Genomic DNA, 25,182 nt, shown 5'->3' with positions numbered 1-25,182 from the left:
TCAACAAGCCTTGCGTACGATCAATTTCAAAAAAGCAACTTTCTTAACTTAAATGAAATTCTGGAATTGGATCCATATTGTTTGTCTGTTTGGTTTCTATTGGGTCTACAATGTACCACAGGTGTTCATTGAATCCAGTCCCGTTATATATAAAGATGTTACCAATTCTACTTTTCGATCTCAATGTTGTTTGCGCATCAAGAAACATTTCGTTTGTAAGTAATTGCTTAGCTATGTGGAATAACAAAATGTTGTATTATGAAAAAGTATATTAGAGACAAATTGAAGGGCAAGTTGGAGATAGTCTCAAAGGAATGGTTATGGTAAAGGCGTACTTTGATATTATCAAAACATTTCGTCTTACTGAGAAAATTTATAAATTTGGAGTGAGTATTAAACTAAGAATATTATTACTTATGTAAAACGAAAAATTGATAAAGAATCTGCGCGTTTGGTTCTGGCTTCAAGTTACGACTAACTCAAGGCTGGTACTTACCCACTACTTACCTGTCTGAAAGACTAGGAACAGCACTTCAGAAAGACAAAGCGGCCAGTGTCGCGGGCGGGAACGCGTCCACGCGTCCAAGCCAAAACCTATTCCAGTAAATACGTCTCACCTCTACTAAGCAATGACAATACTAGGACTGACTTGACGTTGGTTGACTGATTTGTTTAATTGTGGTCGACAAATATTCTCAACAAACATTGGTTGATTTTCAAATTGTACCACGTCAAAGTGGAGCTTAATTTGCTTCAAAAATTTCGGTCCAAACCACCTGGTGAAGTATTCTGGATTAATTTGGAAATAAATTGTGTATGAATTAGTGAAAATCTTCACAGATTATAGAAGTTTTCTTAATAAGCCTCATTTCTTTAATATTGCGTGTGTACACACGCAGATGTTTTTTATTATATTATGTACCTACCTACCATGAATAAGTACTATGTGTTGTGGAGTGTAGTAATTCCATTTGAAATTCTGTGGTGTTTTATTTGGCATGGTGTGTCGTTTGATATGGTGCGCGTCACCTCGTTTAAGTTAAACTTAAACATGTAAACTATAACTATCTGTGGTATCCTGTAATTGACTCTGTGTTGCTATTTCTACTACATTGCAATTTGTATTGTATTTTAAGCTGTTGGTTCTCCTTAAATAAATAAATAGAGTAAAGTCAAATAAATAAAAACCTATTAAACAACAACATATTTATTATTCACGCTTCTAATTGCTTGGGATCTTTTGAATCTTCCAACGCTTTCTCCTTCTTCGTCCTTAAATCCCGATGGATCTCTTCCAAACTCCTCATCTTTGTCTCGGGAACTTTCAGTATCACATAAATAGCAGATATTATGCAAATGAATCCAAAGAAGTAAAATGCTACGTGAATTCCCACTGCGTTCGCTAGTGGTTTGAAGAACAACATTTGGATGAAGTCTACGAGAGATGATGAAGCCATTGCTGTTGCCATGACGGTGCCTCGGTACTGAAATTAAATTAAACTTTGATTAAACAAAAGTGTATAAATTTGAAACGGATCGCATGAGAGTTCTCCGAAGTGACAAGCTCTATAGGCTTCCGTAGCCGCATGCATAATTGCATAGGTAACACCAAGTGGGCTGCACGCTTTTAGGCTACCGACGTGGTATTTAAGTTGTTGGTTATAATTAAAATAAAACTATGTCCGGACACGACAATTTTATGATTATGATAATGATTCAGCTTAATAATCTTTCGATATTTTTTAAGATAAACTCGGTATACATACATCCCATGGAATATATTTTTAGATGAACATGTCTAATTACTACATCTGTATAGTTCATTTTAACTAACCAACATGATCACCAACGTTATGTTACAAAGACACAATACACCATCCATAAAATACCGAACTATTTCATTAGATCTAAGCTAACCTTATTTACTTAGCTTTATTTTTTCTCTTTGCCTTTTCTTTTATGAGTATCTTCTAAAATAATTTCATTATTAAAGTATAGCCATTCTTTATTGCTTTGAGTTCCGTTATTTAACAGCGAAATTGTATAAACTTTAAAATTGTTCATTCGTTTTATCTCACCTTAAACGAGAACATTTCACTGGTCAATACCACGGAGACAGGCTGTAGCCCCGATGCATCGCAAAATATACACAGACACAATGTGGCTATAGGCAGCCAGTCAGGTGCATAGAAACCGTAGTTTTTGGCGAGGAAATATGTAGCCAATCCGCACATGCTCAGGCCAGATACGAGAGACGTGCTGATGAGAAGTTTCTGGAAAATAAAAGACAATTGTTATAATGACTGGCTGAAAACTCAGAATGAGAATGAATGAAATGGCTGTAGCGACACAGGATTGCTTAGCTTGCGATACGGCTAACACGCGCCAGTAATAGCATATATACAGCCTGTAGTCTCAGTAGTCCCTCGCCTGCCACCGCAAACTAATAAGTATGTACCCTTTAGCAATAAATCAAACCTAAATAATCAGCTGTTAATTATTCTAAAATACTTCTTATTACTTTTACAGCACTGTTAACTGATGGATCTATTTTTATTTTGTACCAAGAGACTATTATTGGCACTTCTTGTTTCTTAATAGGTATATTCTGATCTATAATAGATACATAGAATAGATAATTGGACTGCTTCATTTACTAATTTTTAACATTTAGCTTTAAACAGCTTCATGACAATTGTTTTACAATATTTCTTGCAATTTGTATTTTGTTTCTCGCAATCAAATAATTGTTTTTGTTTTGCCCATATCTTGGCTGTTAGAGAAAACTACCACTACCACTTTACAGGTGGTAGGACCTTGTGCAAGGTCCGCCCGTATTGCTACTACCATCTTGCTCGCTATTCCTGCCGTGAAGCAGCAGTGCTTGCACTGTTGTGTTTCGGCGTGGAGAGTAAGACACCCGGTGAAATTGCTGGCACTTGAGGTATCCCATCTTAGGCCTCTAGGTTGGCAACGCATCTGCAATCCCTCTGGTGTTGCAGGTGACTATGGGCGGTGGTGATCTCTTACCTTCAGGAGACCCACTTGCTCGTTTTCCATCCAGTCGAATAAAAAAAACTCATTCCCAAATTCGAAGTCACACAAGGAATAAGTTCAAATTAAGAACTTCAACCTACCTTCCTTCCAGTCTTCTCCACGATGCTGGAAGCCAGGGCTGCTCCCGCAACTTGCACCAACCCGAGCATCATAGCTTGCTGGTTAGCTGTTAAAACTAAGCCAGAGCCTCCAGAAGCCATGGTGAATATCTCGCCAGCAAAGTTGAGGACAGGAATCGCCCCACATACTTCTCGAGAGAGCGCCACCACCATCGCTATCCAGAAAGCTCTGAACAGGATTTTATCAGACACTAAAAAGAAAGGAAAAGAGTGTAAACGTGTGTGTGGCCTGCGCGTTTTGAGAATATGGTAAAGTCTATCCTCTCAAAAATACAAACTGAGACATGGATGCACAGAAAAACCAGAAAAAGAAACCAGCGCTGGGAATCGAACCCAAGTCCTCAGCAATCCGTGCTGCGTGCTATAACCCCTACAACACCAAAAAAAAATCTCTCATAAAATCATGCTACGAGTAAGCTTCTATTGTTTCGCATTCGTTTGTTTTCGTCTGTTACTTTGACATTTTCCTGCCGATTTTTTTATGATTGCCTAAGAATTCTTCACAGATTTAGCTAGCGAAGGAATTCAATGGTGTGTAAAGTTATAAATCCACCCTGGGCCTGCGTGGGAACTATGGTTTGAGCCTTCTCCTTCTGAGAGGGATTCTGTTCAATATGGCGTTCTAAGGGGAAGGCCTTTGTTCAGCAATTGCAGTCTACCGGCTGATGATGATGATGATTCTGAGAGGAGGTCTGTGTACCCGACAGTGGGTTGATATGATGATGATATTGAAGAAAAGTCAAAAGTTTTATAAACAAACTAAACAAAAAGCTAAGTTAAATAAGCGACATAATCATTTAAGTAAATAGTAAAATGTAAATTAAACTAATCTTGTCTAATCTTGTTTTCCGTTTAAACAATAAAATGGTTACCAAGCTACTGTGTCAATAATACAAACGGGATTATTTAACTTGCCTTATTTAGTTCAGAATGGCAATTTAATATCTTAAATTTATTGCGGTTTGTTACATTTATGTAATCTTTATCTACTGCGTGACGTATACGAATAAAAGACAGACCAATGAACTAAAACAATTACGATTCATTAACTAAATCAATTAGGATTCACGATAGCTACGTCTTCGCAACAAATGTTTTTCCATCCTCCACACTATAAGAACACACAGATTACACAAACCCAACTATCAACACCAGAACACCACACAAAACTGACGCGTTTCGAACTCAACTAGAGCTCATAAATATTCAGGGCAACATAATCGTTCACCATGCTACTAGACGTTAGACTCTAACATGTATAGTTGGGTTTAGGGTTGCCAGGCGTCCGGATAAAGCCGGACATAGTTAGGCTTTTTCAATGCTTGTCCGGCCAAATTAAACGGTGTCCGGCCTGTCTGGCTTTTGTTAGGCTTTTTACAACTGACCAGTGACTATATAAGTTCATAAAAATAAAAATGATAATAACCGTAGACATTACATACATTGTTTTTGTCATAATAGGTATACTCAGACACAAAATCCCTACTTAATGTTATAAATGCAAAAGCAAAGTCTCTCCATCTGTGTCGGTCTGCCTGCCTGTTACTTCTTTACGCTTAAACTGCTGAACCGATTAAGATGAATTTGGTATAGAGTTTATAACTCTAGGAAGTACATATGCTACCATTTATAAAAAAAAAAAAAAATTTTTTTTGGCGCGTCAAAGCTTCGGGCATAAGCTAGTCCTTCATGATGGAGCGTCCGGCCTTTTTGCCCAAAAGTCCGGCTAAACTGGCTAATCTGTCTAACTATTACGTTTGAGGACTTGGCAACCCTAGTTGGGTTTATGGGATCTGTACCTATGTGTTCTAACAGTGTGGAGGTGGAGGATCTGTATGATGCGATACGATGTAACCATCATAAGGTCAGCAAAGTAAGTGATTGTTTACAGTTCGTTGATATGGATCTTCACAAAGTAACGCCTAATTCTATAAATTATTTAAAAGACAAAATATTTAAGCATGTGGTTCAATTAGTTTGGCTAAATGCCACTGTAAATACTCTTATTATTACTAGATGAAATGCAGTCGGGGGCATGCAGTTGGAACCTATCACTCAATCTCATGCCTCCGACTGCGTTTCATCACATTGCATTAAAGTTTCAAGTCAAGTCAAAATATCTTTATTCAATTTAGGCTATAACAAACACTTATGAATGTCAAAAAAATCTACCACCGGTTCGAAGAACTATCTACATGTTTTAAGTTTACTGTTGGAGTTTGGTCTTGTATCGATATTATTTTATCGAATTTAGTTAGTTTTTTATTGTTTTCTATCTTTTCAGTTCACTTTACTTTATTTTTTATATTTTGCAGGTGTGTGTTTCGATTTTTTTCTAAGTCAAAGTTATACTCACAGACAGCCTTTAGCACAAACTTGCTGCTCTTCTCATCAGCAGTCTGCTCGTCTTTGATAACTTGTAATTCACGCCTTACAACAGCATCACTCTCGTCCCGGCAACGAAGCCATGCCAGTACCCGTATTGCTTCCTGGACAGATAAAAAACAACTGAATGCCAACCTGTATGCATCATCATCGTCATTATCACCCAACCTATATGCGTCCCACTGCTGGGCACAAGCCTTTCAGAATGAGAGTACTTGGACACTAGATCAGAGCCATCAGAGGGAAGGGAAGATTATCTGAGACAATAAAGCATGCATAAAATATCTGATACGACTCTATTAGATTTCTGGGGCCGGTAGGACGCGTCGCTTTAGGTGTATATCTATGTTAGATGATTATCATTAGATATATGATATATATATATAACTCGTAAAGTTTCTTACCTCATCATTACCAGTTTTCACCAAATACGATGGCGATTCTGGCATCATTAAGAACAGCACTAGATGAAGCGTCGGCAATGACAGGCAGACCCATAAGATCGTATTATAGCTCAAAATATCGCCAATCACATATAGGAATAAATTCCCTGTCGTGTGGAAGAGGATAACCTGAAAAAATAATTCAATATAACATACAGAACATAGAAAGAAAGAAAGAAAGAAAGAAAGAAAGAAAGAAGACATTTATTCACTTACACAGAAGACACACATATACAGCAAAATTAACACAAATAAAATAAAAAAATACAGAAAAACACATGAAAACATTAAATACAATATACACAATGTTGTGTGTCCCCGCGAAAGTGAAACGGTCGCTGACTCAGCATTATGCTGAAGCGTTAAACGCCTGCAGCGCTGATTTTCTGCCAGAACCGTCTGTGACTCACGGAACGATACACAAATATAATAAATAAATAAACCACTTATCTATACATACACAAATAAACTTAAGAGAAAAAATAATAATAATAACTATAACAAACCAAGAAATAAATAAATTACAACGAACAATAATTAAAAGAAAGAAGAAAAAATGGATTGTTTAAAAACATCAGGCCGGCTATCAATGTGGTTGGCATGTCAAAGTGCTGGATAGGGAAAGGATTATACAACCAATCACCCCTCTTTCTCAACGGGGTAGGCAGAGACTACGTTCTTTCACTTGCTACGATCCTGGCATACTACTCTCGCTTCCTCCTTCTTAAATATAACAAATTTTAACTTAAAACCTAAAATTGCTTAAAGTGGCCCCGAAGCGATAACGTTTCGTGTGCTCTGCTTACCCCATTTGGGAATACAGGTGTGATGTTTATGTGTTTTTAACCCCCGACGCAGAAGGGTGTTATAAGCTTGACCGCTGTGTGTGTGTCTGTCTGTCTGTGGCACCGTAGTTCTTAAACGGGTGGACCGATTTGAATGCGATTTTTTTATTTGAAAGCAGGTTTTCTAGCAATGGCTCTTAGACATGTTTTATCAAAATCGGTTCAGCCGTTTTTGAGATATTGAACTTTGAAGTGACAATGTCGGGGGTTTTCCAACTTTTTGTTGGTAAGGTTCGTTTTGAGTCTGACAATTTGTTTAACACGTTGTCTTACTTTCTGTAGAAGTCATCGGAATATCTGCCAAATTAGGTCTGCTTGACAGTACTGATTTCCAACTAGGCAACGGACCCAAGGTTATGGATAACATCGTGTTCATTATAGGTCGTTGCAAAAGTGTGCGTGTTTTACATTCATCATTGTCACCATCAGATGGGCTACTTCGAAACTCGCAAATCGAAGTTCGTATCGCACCGTCCCTTTCACTCGCGTATTAAATGACATAAGCGTCAGCGGGACGGCAACATACGAAGTTCGAGTTTCGCACTTCGTGCGGTATAGGGCCAGAATTCATCTAAGTCTATTCAGAATTAAATCGACCCAATTTGATATATTTCCTCTTCTATAAAAAAAAATGTGCTAAAACAACGAGGTCTAGTTTAAAAATTAGATTATTTCAAATTGATCTAGTTCAATTCTCCTGATGTCATTTCCAAGCGGTGCCACTGGGTGTAGAGGCATTTTTTTTACGTAACATTAGTTCAGCTTTCATCGGCTTTTGAATCTATTCATGCGTATTTGTATTTGACCACAGCTAAATATAAAAATAGTATTTTAAATTTCAACTCGGCTAGTCAGCTGTGTCAATACCCAAACTATCGAACTGTTTATCATATCTATGAAAAGCTGTGATAATATTAATTTATTTTTTTATGAAAAAAGCCGTGGTGGCATAGTGGTTTGACCTATCGCCTCTCAAGCTGAGGGTCGTGGATTCAAACCCCGGCTCGCACCTCTGAGTTTTTCGAAATTCATGTGTGGAATTACATTTGAAATTTACCACGAGCTTTGCGGTGAAGGAAAACATCGCGAGGAAACCTGCACAAACCTGCGAAGCAATTCAATGGTGTGTGTGAAGCAGGGCTTGTAAACGTTACCAAATTCACACTATAAGTAACGTTAAATAACGGTAAAAATCATAAAAATACCCAGTAGGGGAGGTAGGGGAGCATTGGGCAGTCGGGAGGTTCGGGCACCACCTTGTAAGTCGGGTCGTATGGAAGCTACTTAATTTCGTATACTGTGGTAGGCTAGCTTAGTAACTGGCAACACCGCTCAGGCTAATGTCATCTGCCATTTTGATTAGTTGTCAGTGTCACATGCCGTCGACCGTTTCGTGCGTGAAAAAGTTAATATTTTGACGTGAGATCGAAAGAAATAACAACGTGATCTGCGAAAAGACGTAAGTTTCTGTGTTGCCATCTAGTTATGTGTTTGCGAAAGCTAATATTAACGTATAAATTAAGGTAAAACATTAAACTACAAAAAACATATTTGAATTTATTTGTGAAATGAGGGGGTGGGGAGCATTGAGCACTAATTTTAGAGGGAGGTTTGGGCATGCCCAATGCTCCCGCCACTATTGTTTGTTTCGGCAATCGGTATAAAATGTAGGTTCTGTTAAAATAAAATTATTTGGACGGGTTTTAATTGCGTATAAATATTTAATTTGAATACTAAATACCTACTTTTGATGTTTGTTTGCTACTTTTTATTATATTATTATTTCTAGAAAAGTGCCGTTTGAATTTAAAAAAAAAGAATAAGCGACGCAAAATACCTAAAGCTATAATTTTACGTGCCATAGAAGAAATTTCAAAGGGAGCAAAAATTAAAGCGACTTTAAATAAATACGACATACCTAGATCAAATCTCCAAAGATATTTAAAACAAGGCACTGTTAAAGATGTTTCTTCTAAAATCATATCTAGCCATATATCCACCAAAGATGAAGAAGTAAAACTGTCAGAGTAAATATCTCACAATCACAACATCTTCTAAATTGAATTATGGACTGTCAAAAGTGTAAACGCGTCAATTGGCTTATGACAATGCATGTGCAATAAAGAAAAAAATGCGTATGAGTAAGATACGTATACATTTATGTATCCAGAGATCGAATATATATCAAGTGTAAGTGTCCCATTGAAAGACATCAAAACGAAATAGCCAAACCCAACAATATGGGTCAAGCGTGGCATCTCTAACTATACTTTTGATAAGCCCATCATTAAAACAGTTGATTGTTTGTCGATTTTATTGCAAGTTTTTATAGTTACATTGTTTAATACTCAAGTAATTTACCATTAAGTGGCGTATTTAATACAGTGCCCAAACCTCCCATTGAGGTGCCCAAACCACCCGACCATTGGGAGGTTTGGGCACTTTTGACAGTGTTTAGAAAAACTCTTGCAATTTTGAAACTGATTATATAATTGTATACGTTCTTCGTGATAATTGAAGCCAAATATATGTACTACTAATATAAGAAGTAAAAAGTTGATTTTGTTAAACAATAACATTTTTATTACGACTTAAGTAAAAAAGTGCCCAATGCTCCCCTATCTCCCCTACCGGTATTAAAATTTAACGTTAATTGATAACTTAACATTATTTAACGTTACCTAATTACCGTTATTTTTACCGGTAAATTTACTTTACATTGTAGGGCTTGTTAACGTTACCCAATTCACATTATTATAACGATACCGAAGTAACACTATCGGTAATGTTTGCTATGCTACCGAGTGTTGCCAATTTAGCGCGTGCATACTCGCTCGATAAATGAGGATAATCTAAAATTTAACGTTACCCAAGCTTACCGGTAAATAGTAATATAAATACCGTTAAAATGATTTACCGATACTTTTGAATTAACGTTAATTTAATGAATAGCTGATAACGTTACCATTTTTTTTACCGGTAAAAAGTTGTATAAGTAACGGTAAATCGTTTAACGTTAATTTTCATTTAACGTTAAATCGGTTTGACAGTTGGTAACGTTACCACTTTTTAACGGTATTTAAAGCCCTGGTGTGAAGTTCCCAATCCGCACTGGGCCCGCGTGGGAACTATGGCCCAAGCCCTCTTGTTCTGAGAGGAGGCCTGTGCCCAGCAGTGGGACGTATATAGGCTGGGATGATGATGAATTTTAAAAAGACCCCCGTACGTCATGGCATGGCATCGGAGTAAAAATAAGTGTGAATGGAACAGAATATCATTAACTAAAGTACAATTCAATAGAATCTGTCAATTTTCTACATTTTAAGACACCCTATCGTGGGCACACTTGATTATATATGTCCCTGTTGTTGCAATTATCATCTAAAAGGAATCAAAAAAGAATAATAGTCACATCACAAAGCCTTAGGCAGCCCGGTGTTTATATTAGTAGGCTGGAAGTGTCTACAGGATTGTCAGATTCTATTATCATTAACTAAAGTACAATTCAATAGAATCTGTCAATTTTCTACATATTTAAGACACCCTATCGTGGGCACACTTGATTATATATGTCCCTGTTGTTGCAATTATCATCTAAAAGGAATCAAAAAAGAATAATAGTCACATCACAAAGCCTTAGGCAGCCCGGTGTTTATATTAGTAGGCTGGAAGTGTCTACAGGATTGTCAGATTCTATTGAATTGGAGTTTAGATGCAGGCCGCTTCTAACCGAAGTAAGTGGAGGTCTATGGGAGAGGCCTATGTCCAAGTGACTACGTCCTATGACTGATATGATGATAATGATGATTATAGAAAGTAGCAAGACTCGCCCTATGCCTCATCATCCCAAAAAATACATCCTAAGTATCAACCAATAATTGTCTGGTCAGTAATGTATCGTCATTGGCCGGTGGCTGATAATTCAACACGAGATGTCAATTATAATCGTGTTATTATCACTGTCAATTCATGGATCGCAAAGGGCGAGCGAAGCACCTCTGTTTCAATTTAAGCCGAAATATTCTCTTTGTGTATCTTGCTTTTCGATGCTTTTCTCTGCAGTTTTTTTAGCAGATATAGTTTTTTTGGTTAATTCAGTTCTTGGACTATTTCAAAATGGCGAGTCATTGTTGACCCCGCGGGTTTAAAAAGTAAAGATTATAATATTTTAGCTATTTCGCAAGGTCTACGATTAGTGTTGGTAAAGACTCAAATCAGTTGAGTGTTCATTTATAAGACTAGACTTAGTTTTTTAGGCTTTAGTCATTTAATCGAAGCTTGAGTTATTTTCAATGTGTCGGGGACTTGATTCTTATATAGAGACTCGAGTTTTCTATAGAGGTCTCGAGTCCCTTATAAAGACTTGAGTGTTTTAACTGAGTTATGATTACACCTAAAATGTACTTGTAGGGATACTTGGTGTACTATATCAATCAGTACATTTTTTGGTTTTAAATTCTGTCTGTTTATCCGATTTCCTCAATTTATTATTAAAAACTAGCCCTTTTTACCTTGTATCTTAAGTGCATTCTTGCTTGCTACGAAAATATTCATGATTCACAAACGCACTCACTCAATAAAAAACCCTTACTAAGTAATAAAAAAAACACCCTCTTACTGACGATTTTTCGATTGTTAGGACTCGAGTCTTTTTGAGGCATGCTTAAAGTTCAAAAAGACTAGAAGATACGATGGCTGGAGTCTCTTTTAAAGCTTAACTTGTGACTAAAGGACTTGATAAGACTCGAAAAAGGACTCGACTCACGACTTAAAAGACTCTGAAGTCTTTTAAGCTCAAAGTCCCGTAAATATGAGTCGAATTCTTTAAATGTGGACTTCAAAACTTGAGTCTTTACCTACACTATTTACGATTCACTGAGCTACAAGTTTTACACATTACTGACATTGATATAAGCACACAGAGGCTTCCATTAACAAGGAATAACACAGTCACGAGAGTTTCGAGCAACTGGTCAATGCAAGTGGCAAGTTACCATACATTGCAGCGTTCTAAGGAAGAGACCACCAAGGACGTTCGACGGTAGACGTCTTCCGGCAGATAGTGATAATGAAGAAGATAATACAGCGAAAATTAATCAAGAACATGAAACTACAGCGAGACTCACTCAAAGTGAAATTAAACCGGATAACTAACGCCTTAAATCCGTGGTGTGTGCTTCGAGAGGAAGGGCTACGAATTAGCCCGAAGCATGTCAAGCTTAACTCAATTTAAGACGCGAGTTATTTGATTTTATTTCACCAATAAAATTAATCGTGACTTTACTAACTAGGGTACCCAGAACGCCTCTTATGCAGTCTTCGCTTATTTCTTTGGTGTATAAAGGGCAAGTGACGTAGGAGCCAGCCATGATGATTCCCACCGTGCAGCGGGCCAGGATGAATGCCCATGTCTCCATGGAAGACAGCTTTATTATCCAGCAGCACTGAAACATGTGAAGGATTACGTTAGTCTTAGATCTTATAGTAAAAACGCGCTTTAATCGTAATCCTCCATGACAACTTTATTATCAGACCCTAGACATAAATTTTGGTCGAACTGCACACTTCTTCTTTTTCGGTATCTTCAGGAATGAAAGACGTGTCTTATAGTGCTGGAGTGATGACGGTTGAGTTTACACTAACTTCTAACAAACCTAAAGTTAAACGTTACGTTATTCTGCCATGGAGTTCCAGTACCTGGCTTCCAGCTCCATCATCAGATCAGCTCGATGATGCTATTGTATTAAATTGTCATCAAGGTTATTCTAATTCAAAGATTCATATTAATACTACGAAAAGATTCGGTAAGCAAGCAAGCAAGCTTTTATTTAACTTGCAATTTATATTATGTACCTATGTAGGTATGGTACGAGTATGTATGTGCGGATCAAATCTTGCAAGTTGAATTTGACCCACTTTCAGTAGTCGAATTGACTTGAAATTTGGCATACTTATGTAAATCTGGTGACAATATAATAATCTGGTAGTGATATCCTAGTGGTCCAGCCAGGATCGTCTCTGCAGGACGGGACTCCTCAACGGTTAATGGCATCGAATTGAATTTTGGTACGGAAATACAGTGCAAATACAGTCAACAGAAAGTATAATCAGCAAAAAGCTTGTATTAAAAATGAAATTATTAACAAAAAACTTATTTATATTTACCCCTCCCATCGCTGACATAAAGAGCAGTGTGTATTTCCTTCCGATGCGGTCTCCCATGAAAGCCATGAGGAAGTCAGCTAGCACGCAGACCAGATAAGCTGATGAGGCCATCCATGATACCTGAAATCAAGAAGAAGAAGAAGAAGACCATTACAAATTAAATACAATACAAAACAAATATTCTTTATTGCATACCACAAATCTGTACAAAAAATGTATCATATCAAAATCTATTATATATATAAAATAAAAAACTGACTGACTGACTGACTTATAGATCAATGCACAGCCCAAACTGCTGGGCCTATAAACTTAAAATTTGGTACAGGGGTTCTTTTTATGATGTAAATGAGCACTAAGAAAGGATTTTTAGAAATTCATCCTCTAAAGGGGTGAAATAGGGGGGTGAAGTTTATATGGAATTTTCTCATTTCTGGACTTAGAAGTATAAAGTAAGGTGTATAAGTTCTCGATTACAATTACAAATTATCTGTTTAGGTAAAATGGATGACATTCCCCCCTAAAGGGGTAAAATGGGGGGTAAAGTTTGTATGAAAATTATCTCATTTCTGGACTAAGACGTATGAAAATAGGTGTATAAAATCTTTATTACAATTAAAAATTATCTGTGTAAGTGAAATGGATAAAATTCCCCCCCTAAAGAGGTAAAATGGGGGGTAAAGATTGTATGGAATTTTCTCATTTCTGGACTTAGAAGTATGAAAGTAGGTAAGTTCTCCATTAGAATTAAAAATCATCTGTGTAGGTGAAATGGATAAATTTCCCCCCTAAAGAAGTAAAATGGGGGTACCTAAAGATTGTATGGTAAATTTCTCATTACTGGACTTATAGTCTAAGAGGTGGCAGGAATTTTTAAAACGATCATGGAAACGGTTAGACTCATTTTTATGTGTTGTAGAGTGGTCTGCTGATGTGAATAATTTTGGTCTGCCTGCTCTCAGTGGGTGCAACTTTGAGATATAGCTCATCAAAGAGGCTTTATTGTTGCGAAAAAAAAACGATAACAGAAATGGTTAGTTTTAGTACATATTCAAAGTATGGCGTCTCCTCATGTGAAACGAATTGGTCTGCCTGCTCTCAGTGGTTGCATTTCGGAGCTATGACGCGCGCAAGTCGCTTTATTGTTGTGAAAAAAAACGATAAGGGAAATGGTCAGTTTTGGAACCAATTCCAAGTATGACATCACCGCCGCTGAAACAAGTTGGTCTGCCGGCTCTAAGTGGTTGTATTTCAGAGCTATGATGCTCGCAAGATGCTTAATTGTAAAGAAAATTCAAGGTAATGGTAATCAATAAAATAAATCTCAGAGACCGTTAGTACTAGAAAGCTGTAATTTGGTATAAATTTACCTATCTATCACGCCAACAAAGTGGTAAAATAAAAAAGAATAAAAAAAAATTTTTTAGGGTACCTCCCATAGACATAAAATGAGGGTGATTTTTATTTTTCTCACCTAACCCTGCATTGTGGGGTATCGTTGGATAGGTCTTTTAAAACCAATGGGGGGTTGCTAAGACGATTTTTCGATTCAGTGATCTGTTTGTGAAATATTCAACTTTAAAGTGAAAACTTTCATCAAAATCGAGCGTCTCCCCCCTCTAAAATCTAAACCGTTGGGTGGAAAAATTTGGAAAAATTAAGGATGGTAGTAAGTATATCAAATTTACAAGAAATATTATAACGACTAAGATTGTTTGAGAATTTGTAGTAGTTCAAGAGTTACTAGCAGCCTAAGGTATAAAACATACCTAAACTTGAAAGATTCCGTACACAATACGAAATCCTTAGAAAAATATTAAGTACTTGATTTTTTCGTAATGGCTACGGAACCCTTTCTTGGGCGTGTCCGATACGCTCTTGGCCGGTTTTTATTAATTCAACTTACTTATATAATATAATGTAATCAGCTTTGGTAACAAAGATGGGGATTTCGTAATCGATTCCTGATTTCACGATTACTTGATTTTTCTTTGTAATCCTCTACTGGGTATCAAATCAAGTGAAACGGTGAATTACCATTTTATATTAAGGAGTCCGTATTCATTTATACAAATATTAGAAGCAACAAAGTCCCACGGCGAATGGCTGAAGTAGAAAGGTTTTGGTTTGATGCAACCGGGCTTTGTCTGAGGCCAACACGTGGGCGGCTCTGGGGGGTGTTGTATGACACCGTGGTCGCTTCATTCTGCACTGGGGGGACTGAGAGGGTTCGGCAGCACCCGGAGCATCAGAGCAGCACTGCTCTCTTTGCTTAGCCTTGGAAGGGGCTAGAAAAGGTGTCCTGAAAAAAGCTCACGCCAAACACACGGAAGGTGTAGTGTAACCGCGGCTGCCTTGAACACGTGATCGAAATAAAATAAATAATAATTATACTATAAATCAATCGGAAATGAGATTTGGTGCATGGAACGTGCGAACTCTTCTTGATCGTAATGACAACGCCTGCCCAGAGCATAAGACCGCCATTGTAGCTCGGGAACTCTCTCGCTATAATATCGATGGAGCTGCTCTCAGCGAAACACACCTTGCTGATGAGGGTGAGCTGGTGGAGTAAGGTGGCGGGTATACATTCTTCTGGAAAGGACTCGCCTCGACCGAGCCGCGAAGGTCAGGCGTAGGATTTGCGGTTCAAGGATCAACTCATTAAGAAGTTACAAGAGAATCCGGTGCACATCTCGGACCGCGTGATCACTTTGCGCCTTCACCTGGATAACAACTACTACCTTTATGTTATCATGTTGTATGTTGGATAAGCTCCGTGGAGTCACTGTATAGAGAGTGTACGACCTAGGGAGCAGATCCTTTTGTTAGGTGATTTCAATGCCAGAGTCAGACAGGACTTTATTGCATGGCCTAATGTTCTAGGTAGACACGGAGTAGGCAGAATGAACGATAACATATAGCTGCTACTAAATTTCTGTGCACAATTTCATCTTGCAGTTACAAACGCAATGTTCAGACTTCCCGCCAAGCATTAAAACACGTGGATGCATCCAAGGTCCAAACACGCATCTGATAGATTATGCCATCGTACGCCAAAGAGATGTTTCCCAAGTCCTAATCACCCGTGTCATGCGTGGTGCACACTTCTGGACCGATCATAGGCTTGTTGTGACGAAACTTCGTCTCCGCCTCCATCCTCCTTGCCTTGTATATCTGGTAGAACTAAGCCGATGTCTCTAACCGTTGATAGGCTTACGGATCTCGGGATCAAGGAAAATATACTATGACTCTTGATTGCTGCGTTGCCTCTTTCTAATAAGATCATGGCGATCTTGATGCTGATTGAGGTCTGAAAGTCCAAAACCAAAACACGAGGATTGGATTGATGAGAATGATGGAGTCCTTAGAAAGGCGATTGATAACCGACGTCCTCTACGGCAGCACAAAAGTAGTGACCTGGAGCTACGCAGACTAGCTCGGGAAACAAAAGACAAGTGATGGCAAGACAAAGCTCGCTATTTGCAGTGGCTTGCAAATACTAATCAGCTAGGGAAGTTCTATGGTGAAATTAAAAAGCTAATCGGCACGACTTCACTTGCAAAAGTCCCACTTAAGCCTGTTAGTGGCGAAGGCCTTTTTAAAGGTAAGGAAGAAGTGCTGATGCGATAGGCAGAACATTTCAACTCTCTGCTGAACGTAGATAGGTCGGTTGACCTGGAACACGTTCGCTCAATTTCCCAACTTCCTATTGACATAAAGCTGGACTAGCCGCTGAGACAAAGCAAGGTTGTTCTTGCTAAGTATAAAGCAACAAAAAAATAAGCGCGCGGTCGGCATTGATTTTATGCCGGGTGAACTGCTCAAATACGGCGTTGAGGAATTGCATACGGCCGTATGGGAGCTCTTTCAGCTGATGTGGAGAGAAGAGAGAGTCCCATCAGCCTTGAAAGTCTTATATAAGAACAAAGGAGTACTTCTCTGATGTAAGTCCCTGGGAAAATATTTGCCCGAGTCCTAATGAACCGCCTTAAGGAACTTTCTTAAAAAATATTGCCTGAGACTCAGTTTGGCATTCGACCTAATTCGCGTAACGTGTCCGCACCACCGAAGTTGTCACCGCATGAGGTAGGACTCAATGCCACCTACATTGGCCCTGCGCAGCAGCACTTCCGTATTCCGCACACGAATCAGACCATTTGATCCTTCAAAGTTTTCTGAGGCATCTTAGGTAGAAACGGTCTAGCATGCGAATGTGCCTGCGATACACCATCCACGCTTCAGCAGAGTACAATAAGTAAGGAACGACCATGGACATGTACACAGAGATACGACTAGCTGGCTGGCTGGCTTTACGACTAGTTTAAGGTCATGCGTACAGAAGAGCTTGAAATCCAATTTATATAATGCTGCAGCTGCAGCTCCGATTTGGCTGTTAATCTGGGCGCTATTTTCTCACTGCGGCAATTACAGGAAAAGAACAGAGAGCAAAGCCGCCGCATGTGCATCTGCTTCGTCGATCTCGAGAAAACCTTTGATAGTGTCCCTCGAGAAGCTCTATGGGTGATCACAGTAAGATAGGATGCACAGAAAACTTTGTGAGACTTCTCCGACTCCTGCATGACGACATGCAGTGCTGCGTCGCTCTCGAGAGTGAACAATCAAACTTCTTACCCGTTACCTGTGGGGTGAAGCAAGGTTGTGTGCTAGCGCGTGTGTGTGTGACCTTGACGCCGAGATTAACAGCCGAATCGGAGCTGCAGCTGCAGCATTCGGTAAGTTGGATTTCAAGGTTTTCTGTTCGCATGACCTTAAACTAGTCACAAAGATCTTTGTGTACATGTCCATCGTCCTTCCTAACTTATTGCATTCTGCTGAAGCGTGGACCGCGTATCACAGGCACATCCGCAAGCTAGACCGTTTCCACCTAAGATGCCTCCGAAAAGTTTGAAGGATCAAATGGTCTGATCATGTACGGAATACCGAAGTGCTGCGCAGAGCAAATGTAGGTAGGTGGCATTGAGTCCTACCTCATGCGGCGACCACTTCGGTGGAGCGGACACGTTACGCGAATGTCAGAGCAGCGGGTGACGAAGCGCGTCTTTTGGTCAGAACTTGAGGATGGCAAGCGTAAGCATGGCGGGCAAGTTTTGAGTTATAAGGACGTGCTAAAGAGAACCATGAAAAGTTGCACCATAGTGCCGTCTCAGTGGGAGAACGAGGCCGCTAACCGACAGGAGTGGAGAGCTAAGGTGAAGGCTAAACCTCCACGACTTTGAACTGAGACGGCGCTGTGACTAATAACCAAGCGCGATAATCTGAGAGCCCGACTATCTGCGGCAATCAGTTATAATTATAGTGTAATCAGCTTTGGTAACAAAGATGGGGATTTCGTAAACGATTCCTGATTTCACGACGCTTCAACTCCGACTGTGTTTCATGCGCTTGCAAGTGGCACTTAGCCAAACTTCTTAGAGAAGACTTCTTATACAAGTAAGTTGAATTAACAAAAACCGGCCAAGAGCGTATCGGACATGCCCAAGAAAGGGTTCCGTAGCCATTACGAAAAAATCAAGTACTTAATATTTTTCTAAGGATTTCGTATTGTGTACGGAATCTTCCAAGTTTAGGTATGTTTTATACCTTAAGCTGCTAGTAACTCTTGAACTACTACAAATTCTCAAACAATCTTAGTCGTTATAATATTTCTTGTAAATTTGATATACTTACTACCATCCTTAATTTTTCAAATTTTTCCACCCAACGGTTTAGATTTTAGAGGGGGGGGAGACGCTCGATTTTGATGAAAGTTTTCACTTTAAAGTTGAATATTTCACAAACAGATCACTGAATCGAAAAATCGTCTTAGCAACCCCCCATTGGTTTTAAAAGACCTATCCAACGATACCCCACAATGCAGGGTTAGGTGAGAAAAATAAAAATCACCTTCATTTTATGTCTATGGGAGGTACCCTAAAAAAATTTTTTTTAATTCTTTTTTATTTTACCACTTTGTTGGCGTGATAGATAAGTAAATTTATACCAAATTACAGCTTTCTAGTACTAACGGTCTCTGAGATTTATTTTATTGATTACCATTACCTTGAATTTTCTTTACAATTAAGCATCTTGCGAGCATCATAGCTCTGAAATACAACCACTTAGAGCCGGCAGACCAACTTGTTTCAGCGGCGGTGATGTCATACTTGGAATTGGTTTCAAAACTGACCATTTCCCTTATCGTTTTTTTTTCACAACAATAAAGCGACTTGCGCGCGTCATAGCTCCGAAATGCAACCACTGAGAGCAGGCAGACCAATTCGTTTCACATGAGGAGACGCCATACTTTGAATATGTACTAAAACTAACCATTTCTGTTATCGTTTTTTTTTCGCAACAATAAAGCCTCTTTTATGCGCTATATCTCAAAGTTGCACCCACTGAGAGCAGGCAGACCAAAATTATTCACATCAGCAGACCACTCTACAACACATAAAAATGAGTCTAACCGTTTCCATGATCGTTTTAAAAATTCCTGCCACCTCTCAGTCTATTAGAAGTATGAAAATAGGTACCTATACAAGTTCTCGATTATAATTAAAAATTATCTGTGTAGGTGAAATCGATATAATTACCCCTAAAGAGTTAAAATGGGGGGTAAAGTTTGTAAGGAAATTTTCTCATTTCTTACTCTTCTTAATGGCTTAACATGTTTGCACAGATAACAAGTTCAACCAGAAGTGTCTTTAATCGATTTATAAAAACACTTCTGACAAACGTGTCCCAATTTTTTTGTACTAAAACTACCTACTTAATTTATTATTGCCGAGAAGAAAGTATAACGATGGGACTAAATGTTCTTAGGATTGATGTACATTTCTTTGAATTTAAGCCTATCAACCTTAAATCACATAGTATACGTTCATAACATTTAAAAAAATGGATTTTAGTATAATATTACACGCATCCGTCGCAGTTAGTATTATGGTGTCACATTGTTTTTAATAGAAGCAGAAGACTTTACAGATTTCTGAGAAGAACAAATGACGCAGAATTTAATTTAATATATATGGCAATAACGAAGTTAAATTTGTTTTTTTTTGTAATTCGATAAGTAGAATATAAGTAGAATAACTTACTTCTAAGTCGGTAAGTGGTGTGCCTCTCGGTGAATCCTTAGATTGTAGTAAGAGGGTCATTGGAGACATCCAGCCTATGCTTGCTCCATAAACGAATACCGGTAAATTAACTGTGAAAGACGAAGTTAGATTAGAATAGTGCAAGTAAATAGGATCATAGGCGTATAATGATAAAAAATATATCATGGAACACTTGACACCAATTGACCCAAACTAAGCAAAGCTTGTAATAAGGATACTAGGCACAAATTTCTCACATGCGCATGCGCCACACATTTCAGCCTGCTTTTTTCCTTTCTTAGCCACTTAAGCAGCGTTACTAGCGACATCTATGTTTTAGCTCTCATCGAGAAACATCAACACTCCTTCGAAACTAACCGCTCACCCGGACAAGAGATGTCGCTATTAACCAATCAAATTATGATTGGTTTTTGGAGTCTTTTTGTGTTTTTTATTTCAACTCCAAATTTGTTACTTTTACGGTCATCCCGTAAAATCCAACGAAAATACAAGCTTAAACGTGGATGCTCAGGAAAAGAGACCAGCGCTGGGAGTCGTACCCAGCTAGTGTCGCTGCTTAAGTGGCTAAGAAAGGAAACAGGCTGAAATGTGTGGTGCATGGGAGAAATTTGTGTCTAGACTCCTGTCCAGTAGTGGTGTAGGGGTATGGCATTCTGCACTAAATGCTGAGGACATGGGTTCGATTCCCAGCGCTGGTCTCTTTTTCTGTTTTTTTTTCTGTGCATCCATGTTTCAGTTCGTATTTTCGTTGAACCGTTTAATTTAGTAATTTTAACTAGAATTCTCAAAGATGATAGGAGTCATAACTTTTCATAGCACATATTTGACTGCTCCTATGTGTATACAAACAATATTGACCATGATCACTTGCCTCAAAATCTGACGATAAAACGTACGACAACGTTTTTTTGCGTTCAGAAAAATGAAACTTTGCCCACGCTAGAACAAGACTGTTCATTGATAATAATATTGAGTTGATTTGTGAAGGCAAATGTAAAGTTGTCTCTTTAAATGATGTTAATAAATATTTATTGAACAGATATTGTTTGATTGTTGTGTTTCTTGTGTTTAGGTTTTCTAGGCAAGGTTAATTTATTTTGTAATGTTGTTAACCCCCGACGCAAATAGAATAGGTGTTATAAGTTTGACGCCAACTTCTGTCTGTCTGTATATGGTATCTTAGCTCTCATATGGATGGACCAATTTTGATGCAGTATTCAAATGAAAGAGAGCTTTCTTGAGACAGTTCTTAGCTATGCTTCATTAAAGTCGCTCCATCTGTTTTTGAGATATTGAACTTAGAAATTGCAAAGATCTCTATTAAAATAATGTTTATCCATCGTAATGTAAATCCCTAAAAATTTAATGAATGCTACAGTTTGTAAACGTTTTTAACCCCCGACACAAAAAGAGGGATGTTATAAGTTTGACCGTTATGTGTGTCTGTCCTTAAGAGGACCTTAAGAGACCTTAAGAGGATCGCTGGCGGGGGATGGATGCGAGGGGCTGAAGACAGAGTGTTGTGGCACGCCATGGAAGAGGCCTATGTCCAGCAGTGGACTGCTGTGGGCTGATGATGATGATGATGTGTGTCTGTCTATGGCACCGTAGCTCTTAAACGGGTGGATCGATTTGGATGCGGTTTTTTTACTTGAAAGCAGGTTTTCTAGCGATGGTTCTTAGACGTGTTTTATCAAAATCGGTTCAGCTGTTTTTGAGATATTAAACATTGAAGTGACAAAGTCGGGGTTTTCCAACTTTTTGTTGGTTAGATTATACGCTGTTCGATGGATTTGAACGAAATTTAATAGGTATGTAGTATATAACTAAGACTTACAATTCAATAGAATCTGTCAATTTTCTACATATTTAAGACACCCTATCGTGGGCACACCTGATTATATATGTCCCTATTGTTGCAATTATGATCTAAAAGGAATCAAAAAAAAAACGCTGCTTGAAAAGACAATTAAAAAGTAAAAAATAATTATGCGCTACCTAGCTGTTGCCCGCGACTTCATCTGCGAAGAATTCGTTTATCTCTATCCCGCGGGGACTATGCTGATTTCCCGCAAAATTAGCCTAAGTTAATTTAGTATCAAGTATCTAGTAATATTTTTATATCTAAGCGTTGCCGGTGTCGGGGGACCGCTAAGGTTAATACTTTAAAAAATACAACATATTTAGTTTCATGTTAACCTTACCGGGTCCCCCGACACCGACGACGCTTAGATAAAAAAATATTACTAGATACTTTATACTAAATTAACTTAGGCTAATTTTGCGGGAAATCAGCATAGTCCCCGCGGGATAGAGATAAACGAATTCTTCGCAGATGAAGTCGCGGGCAACAGCTAGGTAGCGCATAATTATTTTTCCGCAGCGTTTTTTTCGGGCGTTTTTATTTTTATTTTTGCTGGCGTTTTTTAAGTCGGGGGTTTTTTAAATTTTAAATTTAAGTTTTTATTTCATGTTTTTTAAACTTTGATATTTTTTTTTTTAACTGTACTAGTGTGTTGGATATCCTATCCTGGCTGCAGCATCAGCTCATCCTGTTGCCACCATTGCATTATTTGTAGAATCAAAAACTGATCAAAACGAACCCAAACACGATATATCTGCTAAAGTTTTATTAAGAGTGTACCTACTAGTGTTCTGGATATCGTGGCTGCAGCATCAGGCCGAGAATTTCATAATCTTGCATAGCTATATAGCATACATGGGTGTTTCAAATTTTAGGTCCCAAATATGTTTGAAAGTAAAGTAAATATCCATTATGCGTCTAAGATTCCTACCGCAGCGAACAAAAGATCCGATGATCTTGAAACGGCTGAACCGATTTTGATAAATCATGTCTAAGATCCATCGCTAGAAAACCAGCTTTCAAATAAAAAAAAAACCGCATTCAAATCGGTCCACCCGTTTAAGAGCTACGGTGCCACAGACAGACACACAGACACACATAGCGGTCAAACTTATAACACCCCTCTTTTTCGTCGGGGGTTAAAAAGAATAATATCACATCACAAAGCCTTAGGCAGCCCGGTGTTTATATTAGTAGGCTGGAAGTGTCTACAGGATTGTCAGATTCCATTGAATTGGAGTTTAGGAATAACACAAAGGCTACTTTTTACATAATTTTTCCCGAAGGATTGAGATAGTCGCATGGAGAATCCCGGAATTTAGACCGCTAAGCCACGAGATGTAAAGTTTTTTTCAACACACTTGCTCGTAAACAGTGTCGTAACATGCAGGCTACCTTGGTTGCAACCCCCCAAATAAAACCCTCGACCTTAATGTGCTTGTCATGAAACCTGTGGTCGGTAAATGAGTCAATGTGCGTACTGATGGCGCTGCGCGCGCTGCTGCAGGACCACCTGCACACGCACGTTGCGGCGCATGCTGCGGGAGGGGGAGGGGGAGGGCGGCGCTGCCAAGAGCGCAGCCTAAGGTATCGCCAATATTTGGAACAATTATATTTTTTTCTTTTAGAAATATAAAAATTTACTCGGAAATGTGATGAAAAACATTGTATGTCGCACGGACGGTACTAGAATTACGAACATCGACTTCGGGCTTCCAATAGACTCTCGTTCGTAATTCCTTGTTTACCGCCCTTAAGACACAATGTACTATAAATTAAGTATTACGGCAATTTATATGGAAACACCAATTTATATAGAAACAAATTCAATTTTAACGACTCAACTAAAAAAAAAAAAACAAAATATACTTACTTAATATTGCACAAATTATCTGGTTCACCTTGCTCCCTTCACCGAACAGGAAATAAAACTTTTTCATTTTAAAATAAATCACAGAAAATCTTGAAAAATATCACTACAATTTGCTTAAATAAATTGGCTAAGTTCACTTTGGAACAAGTTTATAGATACTTCAGCCAATTTAGCGGTACAGGCGTCTATCCTCAGAAGTATTCATGACGATACTGGAGATACGATTTTCTAAACGCCTCTTATATGTATAAAATTACGTCCAAGTCATTAATCATTGTGATAATATTTAGATCCGTATAAAGTTACGTTATATCTATCTTAAAATACATTATAGCTTTTTAACGAGAAAATGCCACCACATCTTTTGGGCACAATAACAATTAGTTAAAACCGCAGGACCACGGCGGATACAGGCCGCTTCGAACCGAAGCAAACTGGACTTATGGGGGAGGCCTATGTCCAACAGTGGACGTCCTACGGCTGATATTAATAGTTATATATTAGTAGGTAAAAATCTTAAAAATAATAGTAGTAGTTATTTAAAAACAGTGCCACAGGGGCCATTTCTAGATTTAATTTAAGAATTTAGTTTTTTTAGAAATATCTGCAATCGGTACATTAAACCATAAGCAAATCTGTTGCGTGTAGTATATTATTTTATTCTACTTATTTAATTTATTCTTTGCTATCTAATGTTATATCTCTATTTACTCGTAATTGTTAATGCAGGATAGGGCCTTTAACCGGAGTACAATATACTTAAAATATCATACAATACATGTCAAACTGAACTATGTCGTGTTCAGCCACTTTTAAAACTAATTAGTTTTTAGGGTTCCTTCATCATCATCATCATCATCATCATATCAGCCATAGGACGTCCACTGCTGGACATAGGCCTCCCCCATAGACCTCCAGTTGCTTCGGTTGGAAGCGGCCGGCATCCACCGTGAACCCGCGACTTTAACCAGGTCATCCGTCCATCTCGTTGGTGGACGTCCTACGCTGCGCTTGCCGATCCGCGGTCTCCATTCGAGAACCTTCCGGCCCCAACGGCCATCTGTTCTCCGTGCTATATGGCCTGCCCATTGCCACTTCAACGAGCTAATTCGCTTGGCTATGTCGGTGATCCTTGTTCTTCTACGTATCTCCTCATTTCTGATTCGATCCCGTAAAGAAACCCCAAGCATAGCTCTCTCCATAGCTCGCTGAGCTATTCTGAGTCTATTTATAAGACCTATAGTGAAACACTACTTCTCGGATCCAACATCATCATCACTGGCAACACACATTGGTTAAAGACTTTCGTC

At 38.5% G+C, this 25,182-nt stretch overlaps 1 protein-coding gene across 1 annotated transcript; it reads right to left on the bottom strand.

The window, feature by feature from the left end:
* Window positions 1-1,191: 1,191 nt before the first annotated feature.
* LOC141441546 (facilitated trehalose transporter Tret1-like) lies at window positions 1,192-24,097 on the bottom strand. Its single transcript, XM_074106313.1, has 9 exons — window positions 23,873-24,097; window positions 20,115-20,224; window positions 13,015-13,134; window positions 12,138-12,293; window positions 5,966-6,133; window positions 5,533-5,665; window positions 3,138-3,367; window positions 2,079-2,273; window positions 1,192-1,484 (listed from the first exon to the last, which is right to left on the bottom strand). Exons 1-9 carry the CDS (start codon window positions 23,937-23,939, stop codon window positions 1,215-1,217), a joined length of 1,449 nt encoding a protein of 482 aa, XP_073962414.1. The 5' UTR covers window positions 23,940-24,097; the 3' UTR covers window positions 1,192-1,214.
* Window positions 24,098-25,182: the final 1,085 nt, after the last annotated feature.

Source organism: Choristoneura fumiferana, chromosome 24, assembly GCF_025370935.1.
Source record: "Choristoneura fumiferana chromosome 24, NRCan_CFum_1, whole genome shotgun sequence".
NCBI classification, from domain to species: domain Eukaryota; kingdom Metazoa; phylum Arthropoda; class Insecta; order Lepidoptera; family Tortricidae; genus Choristoneura; species Choristoneura fumiferana.
This window is presented reverse-complemented; position numbering and strand designations above follow the sequence as displayed.